Source organism: Penaeus japonicus, unplaced genomic scaffold (genome assembly GCF_977035675.1).
Source record: "Penaeus japonicus unplaced genomic scaffold, GWHDUDI00000001_assembly GWHDUDI00000019, whole genome shotgun sequence".
In the NCBI taxonomy this organism is placed as follows: Eukaryota; Metazoa; Arthropoda; class Malacostraca; order Decapoda; family Penaeidae; genus Penaeus; species Penaeus japonicus.
The window spans coordinates 17118127-17128126 of NW_028234421.1; the positions used below are offsets into that span (position 1 = coordinate 17118127).

The 10000-nt window shown below is 49.0% G+C and overlaps 1 protein-coding gene across 2 annotated transcripts in view; it reads left to right on the forward strand.

The window, feature by feature from the left end:
- Positions 1 to 10000, forward strand: part of LOC122266241 (uncharacterized) — a 202943-nt gene that overhangs the window by 652 nt on the left and 192291 nt on the right. For both annotated transcript variants that reach the window (XM_086547457.1, XM_086547458.1), the window contains exon 2: positions 1 to 133. This exon is cut by the window's left edge. In XM_086547457.1, the coding sequence (XP_086403583.1) occupies positions 73 to 133 (61 nt within the window). In that variant the 5' untranslated portion in view covers positions 1 to 72. The remainder of the gene's footprint in view (positions 134 to 10000) is intronic.

Consider the following 10000-nt stretch of genomic DNA (forward strand, 5'->3'; position numbering starts at 1 on the left):
AGTAATTTTGGCTGACAAACATTCCCGAAGACCTTTGTTGTGACACCCAATCAACCAGCCAACCAGTCAACCATGGCCAGAGCAGCAGATACCCTGAAGACCACGACTCTGATATTTATCATTCTCCAGCAAGGTAAGACTGCGTTTTTGCTTTTTTTTCGTTTTGGCTGTAATTATCCACAATTAAGAATATCGCAATGATAGTGATTTAAGCGTTCGTTAATAATATCCATTTAAATTAAAAGAAGTGTGTTAGTCTTATTGAGACTACATTAAATTATTTATATGTAACACGTCATTTTGCCAGTTAAGTAGTTTTGATACTTCCCCTCATCACGCTAATAACGTAAACGACCTCCTGCCCACGCTCGCATGCATGTACTTGCAATGCTTTTGTGGACACCAATGCTAAAAGGTGGTGTTAACCACAGGGAACTCGTCATCAGATTCTAAGGTAGCAGTTCTTGCCATAAATGTTAGGGGCGCTGAGAATAGTTTTATGAATATAAAGTATGGTATTTATCCTCTTGGTCAATAGAATTTTCTTGCCTTATGAAAATACCAATTGTGAAAAGAGTGTAAGCTAAATTATTAGTGTCGACAGTTCTACAACTTCTGTTCGTCAGAAAGTAAGAGCGAGTGTAAACAGACTTGTCAAAAGAGTCAGATGTATAAGCAGAGTCGACGTGGACATTATGAATGAACTTGAATTGGTGCCTCGCCCCTTTACGTACGTTACAGAACGCGTGGGCCCTCAGGAAGGAGAGGTTTGGCTCACTCGTGAATCCAAGCGCTCTGCATGAAATGCAAGCCTTGAGAGTTCTCTTCAATAATATCATCTTTGTCCTTAATTGTGTCCGGGTTACTAGTTATTGATTTAGTTCAGAAAGGTCTAAGCGAACTGGCGAGAATAATGTAGCTAAAGTTGAATGGATGCATACGTAGATAGGCCTATGTTTGCTAAACATCCATACTCATATCCACACCCCCACCCATTTTCCTAACCACACCCGTTCCCAGACCCATTCTCACACCCACACCCATACTGCACCTATACCCCTCACCCATATTCACACACACACCCATACTCACACATACACACACAGACACCCATACTCACTCACACACACACACACACACACACACACACACACACACACACACACACACACACACACACACACACACACCCATACTCACACACACACACACACACAGACACCCATACTCACTCACACACACACACACAGACACCCATACTCACTCACACACACACACACACCCATACTCACTCACACACACTCACACACCCATACTCACTCACACACACACACACCCATACTCACTCACACACACACACACACCCATACTCACTCACACACACACACACACCCATACTCACTCACACACACACACCCATACTCACTCACACACACACACACACATACTCACACATACACACCCGTACTCACTCACACACACACACCCATACTCACTCACACACACACACACACATACTCACACATACACACCCGTACTCACTCACACACACACACACCCATACTCACACACACACACACACACACACACACACACACACACACACACACACACACACACACACACACACACACACACACACACACACATACTCACTCACACACACACACACACACACATACTCACTCACACACACACATAGTTACTCACACACACATACATACTCACATCCATACTCACACCCATACCCATACTCACATCCACACCCATACTCACACTCGCATCCACACCCATACCCATACTCACACCCACACCCATACTCACACCCACACCCACACCCATACTCACACCCACACCCATACCCATACTCACACCCACACCCATATCCATACTCATACTCACCCAACTCATACTCATACTCATACTCACATCCACACCTATACTCATATCCAAACTCACACTCCCCATTCTCACACCCACACCCCATACTCACATCCAGATCCACACCCATGCGCATAGTGAGAGATAAGAGAGGGTGTGAGGACGTGTTTGAATGCCATTTATTTTTTGAAAAGCACTAATTCCATTTACTCGAAACGTTCTGAATGTTTTTATTTTTTCTTCAGTATCAATCAATTTCATCTTTGAATCATTAGTGGCTCATCGATCGATCGCTCTTTTTATTGATTTCCATCATGTCTGCATATGTGCGCTAGGTGTTTAAATGTGTGTGTTCGTGTTCGTATTAATAGCTTGATATCCTGGACCAAGAATGCGGAATTCCAGCGCATTAAACCGTGTCATCTACCGGTTCAGTGTTTTCCTTCCTACTCTCACCCTTCTCCTCACACAACCCTTCAATCTCCACGGTCTTCAGGAGGAGAAAAGGATCCATGTTCGCCCTCCCAGGACCTGCGTGGCTCCAGAATGGTATTTATTGCACATTCCCAGAAGCCTGTTTGAGGGATGTTTTGTTTGGGCCAAGGGAGAGAACCCGGAGTGGAGGGGAGGGGTGGGAATGCGAAGTGCCAGGGGGTAAAGAAGGTTAAAGAAGGGGCAGAGTTGAACGCTGGTTGGGGGAGAAGGAGAGGGAAAGGGGGTATAGGAGGGGACAGTCGGATTGAAAAAGAAAAAAAAAGTGACGCAGCAGACGAGAAAATTCATCTCTTGTAGAACGTGGGAAGAAGAACTGAAAGGCGAGACTCTCATCATAGGCTCATGAAAAGATGGTGGAGAAAGAGAAGGAAAATAACAAAGCTATGAATTGCCGAATGATATATGGCGAGTGTCCATTGTACCCTATCTGCATTTATTATCCTACTGTATTATAGAGGAAGCTCAAGAGGGTCTTTCATCCCCCTCTTCCCAGGAGGGTGATGAGGGTCGCAGGTAACCTCCCGAGAAAGACTTTGATTATTGTGCTTAGAGGAATTTATTGTAGCAACAGTTGTAGATAGTGCATGGAAGACTGGAAAGGGAATGCTATTGTAGCCACAGGAGAGAGAGAGAGAGAGAGAGAGAGAGAGAGAGAGAGAGAGAGAGAGAGAGAGAGAGATTGCAGTGAGCAGAGAGAATCAAACGGAACAGGAGCAGATGGAAGTCGTTGGAAAGAGCAGAATAGGGATGGGATAGGAAATTAGTCCAAGATCTAATTGTGTAGAAATATATGTGGAAAACAATGGCGGTGGACCAGAGGGGAAAATGACGAGTGTCGTGAAAGGGAAGAACAACCGGGCGACGACGGAATAGGGGCTTTGGTGGAACGGAGAGCGGCAGAGGCACGGTCGTGTATGCTGCGGATATGTGGGAAAGCAGAATAACCGTGAAGTTGTTGAGTGGCGTGACTGGGCGGTGTTGCACGGGGAAGGGCGTCGCTGGAAGCCGGTGCCGGTGCTGGCGGCTGGGCGGGGGGAGGAAGAGCAATGGAGTCTCCTTTTTTATTTGTTTTGTTTATTTAGTGTGAGTTAGTTATAAATTCATGTGTAACGTTTATGCCCCTTTCATTTTGTGGAATTTGGTCTCTTTTGCTGGCGAAAAGATAGAGACCATGTGAGCAAAGATGTAAACAGTGCATGCAGCCGGGTCCAATGAGTCGGGACAGGAATGTTGCAATGGTTCATGCAACGGTAGTTTGTCCGGCGCAGGCAGTATTGACGAGTGGGGGGAGGCCCCTCCCAACGAATCTGTCTTATCAGAAAAAAGACATTTTCTGTGTTACATAACTGTAAATTGTTTTCTTTCTCATTTGGGAAGCTGACTAATTAATACTTGTATTTGCATTGGTTCACGACTGCATCTCTCTATCTATCTATCTCTATCTCTCTCTGTCTCTCTCTATCTATATCTCTATCTCTTTCTCTCTCTCTCTCTCTCTCTCTCTCTCTCATATATATATATATATATATATATATATATATATATATATATATATATATATATATAGTGTGTGTGTGTGTGTGTGTGTGTGTGTGTGTATGTATATGTATATATATGTGTATATATAAATATATATATAATATATATATATAATATATATATATATATAATGATTTGTTTGTATGCATGCATGCGCAAATGTTTCGTTAGTTCCTAGAGGTTCCATGAACGAGTCAACCCTCCCACTTGACTCGCCTCCGAATGGAAAACGTGGCTCTGACAGCCGTGCAGCGCGAGCGATCGGCAGAGGGCAAAGGCGAGGGGAAGCCTTTGTTATGATTTTTTATCAGTTCGAGTGGACTTTTTCTCTTTGCTTAAGAGGCTGGAGTGGGTCGTTAACAGGAAAGGAAATTAATTCTTTGATTTTGTTTCGATTTCTCACGGGAACTGACTTAGAACTCTTGATTTTCAAAATAGTATGTTGAATATATTTTTTATTGAAAATCTTTGAATGAAAAATTATGTTGTTTTGTCAGATTTAGATGATAGCCAAGAAACTATGGGACAAAGAGGATTACGTTCATAACCTATTTTAGCTTTTCGGTAAACAGGAAACCACTCTCCCTCTTCCTCCCTCCTTCACTTTCTTTCTCTCCCTCCCTCTCTCTCCCCCTCTCCCTCTCCCTCTCCCTTCTCCCTCTCCCTTCTCCCTCTCCCTCTCTCCCACTTGCTTTACAAAAATACAAGATTGTTAACCATACTGGTAATTAGTAAGCTAGGTTGTTTAGTAAGCAATGCCTTTGTGTTATTTTGCTGAATGAAGTGGGGGTCGCAGTGGTTACTTGAGTGCTTTGGATGCCCTGAGGGAGATGAGTTGATGTGAACAGGATCTAAATATTCGTGATAAAAAGTATTTACTACTGACGCTGACTACTGAGGCCATATTTTGTTCGCGATTAGTTGTTGGGATTAAAATTTAGGATGGGCACTTTACATTCTGCAGACATACATGCATTCCCAGATACCTGCAACGCAACATGTTTGCACATAAGAGACAGACAGACAGACAGACTCAGAAAATTGAAAAAGACGAGGATGTTGACTGCCAGACTCTTATAATTAGTGATGTAATCCGGTACGTGGTAGATTCTAGAGTCTAGTTTGCATTTAATTACTAGGTTGTATCGGATGGAGGCCTCCAAGTCCCGCCCATTGTGTATGGTAAGTGGTAGTGACTAGTTGACGCTTCTGTTAAACAAGTTGTTCGGACACGAAGCGAAAAACAGACAAGCAAACGGAATGAGCCAGAACAAACCAGAGAAGGAAATTCTAAAAAGGAAAAGAAAAGAGAATCGCAGGCCAGGGGCGTGTCGGTCTATGGGAGGAGATCCTTCGACGACCTTCCCGCTCATTAGCCCAGGATCCTCTGGCGGTCCTTGCCGGGTCGTTGTTGTGGAGAGTGGGAATCATCCTTGGCGAAAAGTAGGGGTTGGAGAGAAGGAGTTGGCATGTTTCCTTTTTATTGGCTACGAAACATGGGGGTCAGGGGTCGTACTTTCTTACCGGCTTATTGATAATGTATTTAATTATTTTTAGACTGTATATTGTCAGATTATGAATTGATTATCTCGTTTGATGAAAGAGTGTTTCTGCAGGTTAGCATAGTTTGTCGATTGACTTTTTTATGATCATTTTATTTTCATGTTACATATTTCGACTTTTTTGTTTGTAGGACCTGGCTGCCAAAAGAACATAGATGGAGTGTGCAGTTGCGTTTAATGCACTTGCCATTTGTAGTCATACCCGCTATTAGCCTTCGTGTGTTCGCCATCGGCTAAGTCATTAACCACAAGTCTGTTTTATTGATTTTTCTGTCTAGCGCAAGAATAGGGAAACTATTGATTTGCAATTCTAGTGTTGCTTACTGATTTGCAAGTTGATTATTTATAAAATGACCCTTATGTCCCACATGTGCAAAACGAAAGCCATAATGATTTAGGGTGAAGTTTTTCGGGGTGATGGCCATACTGTAGATTGGCTGACAAACTGCCACCTGCATTTTCGTTGTTGTTGTCGTCATGGGTAATATAATTGAAGTAATCATGACTTCATAGTAGTTTAGGTTATTGTTATTCCTGTTTCATCATCGCCGTAAAGGACAGTCGTTTGGGTGATAAATGTTCAGGTACCGGGCGGTGCCCATGACGCATCGCATTGCATGACGCAATCATTCACGCAAGGGAAGGAAAAGGGGTCGAAAGGTGGAAGAGGTATGAAGGCCGATGGTGGATCTTCTTTTCCGCTGCTGAACGTTGCTTGGATTGTATGTCCCGGAACGAATAAAGAATTCGGCCATTTGCGTGCGAGACCTCAAGCGAAACGCCGGAGTAAATTAGTGAAATGTAAGGCTCTCTTTAATGTTCTAAAGGCGCCACGTTGGTTGTTATAAGAGTTATTTATGCACAGCCTCGAGCAGCGATTACCTCAAGTTCGGGTATCGTTAATGACCGCCAAACTTTCGTTGGTTAATTGCATTAGTTATTGATCAATGGCGATAATTTCCCTGTGTGATCACCTGCGTGCTTGTTGGAGTACATGGATACGCAGGCCTGTTTTGTAAATCTTTCTGTTGGTCTTTTTGTTTCTGCTCGCCTAGTGGGATTTGATAACTAGTGTTGAATATCAGAAAAAAAACGAGATGGGCGTACAAGCACGGGGTATAAACATAGATATAGCAATATTAGACTAACTAGAAAGCCAGAATTTAACAGTCTACGAAAAAAAATGTGTAGAGAGATGCAGAAAGGAGAGGAAAGTAGACAGAGAGTAAAAGGGGGAAAGAGAGGGGATGGCAGGGAAGGAGTTATTGTAGCGTGGCGAATGTAATTATATGTCATCCTCCAGGTGATACTGATCTCGCCTCCCCCTCACCCAGACGCTCCCATCCCCTTCCCTTCTCTCCGCCTCCCCTTCCCCCTCCCCTCTTCTCCACCCCTCCCCAGACTTTCCCATCCCCTTCCCTTCTCTCCGCCTCTCCCTCTTCTCCTCTCTCCTCCCCCTCCCCCAGACGTTCCCATCCCCTTCCCTTCTCTCCGCCTCTCCCTCTTCTCCTCTCTCCTCCCCCTCCCCCAAACGTTCCCATCCCCTTCCCTTCTCTCCGCCTCTCCATCTTCTCCTCTCCCCTCCCCCTCCCCCTCCCCCTCCCCCAGACGTTCCCATCCCCTTCCCTTCTCTCCGCCTCTCCCCTCTTCCCTCCTCCTCCCCTCCCCCTCCCCCAGACGTTCCCATCCCCTTCCCTTCTCTCCTCCCTCTCTCTCTTCTCCCTCCCTCCCCCGCCCCCTCCCCCCGACGTTCCCATCCCCTTCCCTTCTCTCCGCCTCTCTCTCTTCTCCTCTCCCCTCCCCTCCCCCTCCCCCTCCCCCTCCCCCAGACGTTCCCATCCCCTTCCCTTCTCTCCGCCTCCCCCTCTTCTCCTCTCTCCTCCCCCTCCCCCAGACGTTCCCATCCCATCCCCTTCCCTTCTCTCCGCCTCTCCCTCTTCTCCTCTCTCCTCCCCCTCCCCCAGACGTTCCCATCCCCTTCCCTTCCCTTCTCTCCTCCTCTCCCTCTTCTCCTCTCTCCTCCTCTCTCCTCCCCCTCCCCCAGACGTTCCCATCCCCTTCCCTTCTCTCCGCCTCTTCCTCTTCTCCTCTCTCCTCCCCCTCCCCCAGACGTTCCCATCCCCTTCCCTTCTCTCCGCCTCTCTCTCTTCTCCCCTCCCCTCCCCTCCCCTCCCCCGCCCCCTCCCCCAGACGTTCCCATCCCCTTCCCTTCTCTCCGCCTCTCTCTCTTCTCTCCCCTCCCCTCCCCCTCCCCCTCCCCCAGACGTTCCCATCCCCTTCCCTTCTCTCCCCTCCCCCTCTTCTCCTCTCTCCTCCCCCTCCCCCAGACGTTCCATCCCTCCCTTCTTCTCCGCTCTCCTCTCCTCCTCTCTCCTCCCCCTCCCCCAGACGTTCCCATCCCCTTCCCTTCTCTCCGCCTCCCCCTCTTCTCCTCTCCCCCCCCCCCTCCCCCAGACGTTCCCATTCCATCCCCTTCCCTTCTCTCCGCCTCTCCCTCTTCTCCTCTCTCCTCCCCCTCCCCCAGACGTTCCCATCCCCTTCCCTTCTCTCCGCCTCTCCCTCTTCTCCCTCTCCTCCTCCCTCCCCCCCCCCCCCCAGACGGCCCCCGCCCCTTCCCTTCTCTCCGCCTCCCCCTCTTCTCCTCTCTCCTCCCCCTCCCCCAGACGTTCCCATCCCCTTCCCTTCTCTCCTCCTCTCCCTCCTCTCCTCCTCCTCTCCCCTCCCCCTCCCCCTCCCTTCCCTCCTCCCTCCCCCTCTTCTCCTCTCTCCTCCCCCTCCCCCAGACGTTCCCATCCCCTTCCCTTCTCTCCGCCTCTCCCTCTTCTCCTCTCTCCTCCTCTCTCCTCCCCCTCCCCCAGACGTTCCCATCCCCTTCCCTTCTCTCCGCCTCTCTCTCTTCTCCTCTCTCCTCCCCCTCCCCCAGACGTTCCCATCCCCTTCCCTTCTCTCCGCCTCCCTCTCTCCTCCCCTCCCCTCCCCTCCCCTCCCCCGCCCCCTCCCCCAGACGTTCCCATCCCCTTCCCTTCTCTCCGCCTCTCCCTCTTCTCCCCCCCCCCCCCCCCCCCCCCCCCCTCCCCCTCTTCCCTCCCCCCCTCCCCCAGACGTTCCCATCCCCTTCCCTTCTCTCCGCCTCCCCCTCCCCCAGACGTTCCCATCCCATCCCCTTCCCTTCTCTCCGCCTCTCCCTCTTCTCTCTCCTCCCCCTCCCCCAGACGTTCCCATCCCCTTCCCTTCTCTCCGCCTCCCCCTCTTCTCCTCTCTCCTCCCCCTCCCCCAGACGTTCCCATCCCCTTCCCTTCTCTCCGCCTCTCCCTCTTCTCCTCTCTCCTCCCCCTCCCCCAGACGTTCCCATCCCCTTCCCTTCTCTCCGCCTCCCCCTCTTCTCCCTCTCCTCCCCCTCCCCCAGACGTTCCCATCCCCTTCCCTTCTCTCCTCCTCTCCCTCTTCTCCTCTCTCCTCCTCTCTCCTCCCCCTCCCCCAGACGGTCCCAACCCTTCCCTTCTCTCCGCCTCCCCCTCTTCTCCTCTCTCCTCTCCCTCCCCCAGACGTTCCCATCCCCTTCCCTTCTCTCCTCCTCTCCCTCTTCTCCTCTCTCCTCCTCTCTCCTCCCCCTCCCCCAGACGTTCCCATCCCCTTCCCTTCTCTCCGCCTCCCCCTCTTCTCCTCTCTCCTCCCCCTCCCCCAGACGTTCCCATCCCCTTCCCTTCTCTCCTCCTCTCCCTCTTCTCCTCTCTCCTCCTCTCTCCTCCTCTCTCCTCCCCCTCCCCCAGACGTTCCCATCCCCTTCCCTTCTCTCCGCCTCTTCCTCTTCTCCTCTCTCCTCCCCCTCCCCCAGACGGTCCCATCCCCTTCCCTTCTCTCCTCCTCTCCCTCTTCTCCTCTTTCTTCCCCCTCCCCCAGACGTTCCCATCACCTTCCCTTCATCTCTCCGCCTCTCCCTCTTCTCCTCTTTCCTCCTCCTCGGCCAGACGCTCCCCATCTTCTCTCCGCCTCTCTCTCCTCCCCCCCCCTCTCCTCCCAACGCGAGTCTCTTCACCCCAAAAGTTTTTGTTATACCGTGCAGCAGGCTCGATTCCCTTTGCAATTTTCGGTTCGTGTTTTATGGACCATGGCCAGTCCACGTGGCTGAGGCTGTGTTCGCATGAAAGATCTGTCTGTCAGAGAAAGACACAGCAGGTAGACAGTCAGACGATGGACAAATATACAGGGAGAGATGTGTTGGTAAGAGAAGTGGCAGTGTGTAAGAATTTATAGTTTATTTTTATAATTTTGCAGTTTCGCCCTATTGGATTAATTAGAATATATATATATATATATATATATATATATATATATATATATATATATATATATTTATATATACATATATATATATATTTGTATGTATGTATATGTATATATTTTTTTTCTTTGTCTTTCAAAGGCTATTAGCCTTCATCATTTAATATTGCCTTCGCCCATTCAGTCTCTCTCAGAGTCATCACCAAAACACGAAATACAAAACGCACATCTGACTCTTTATT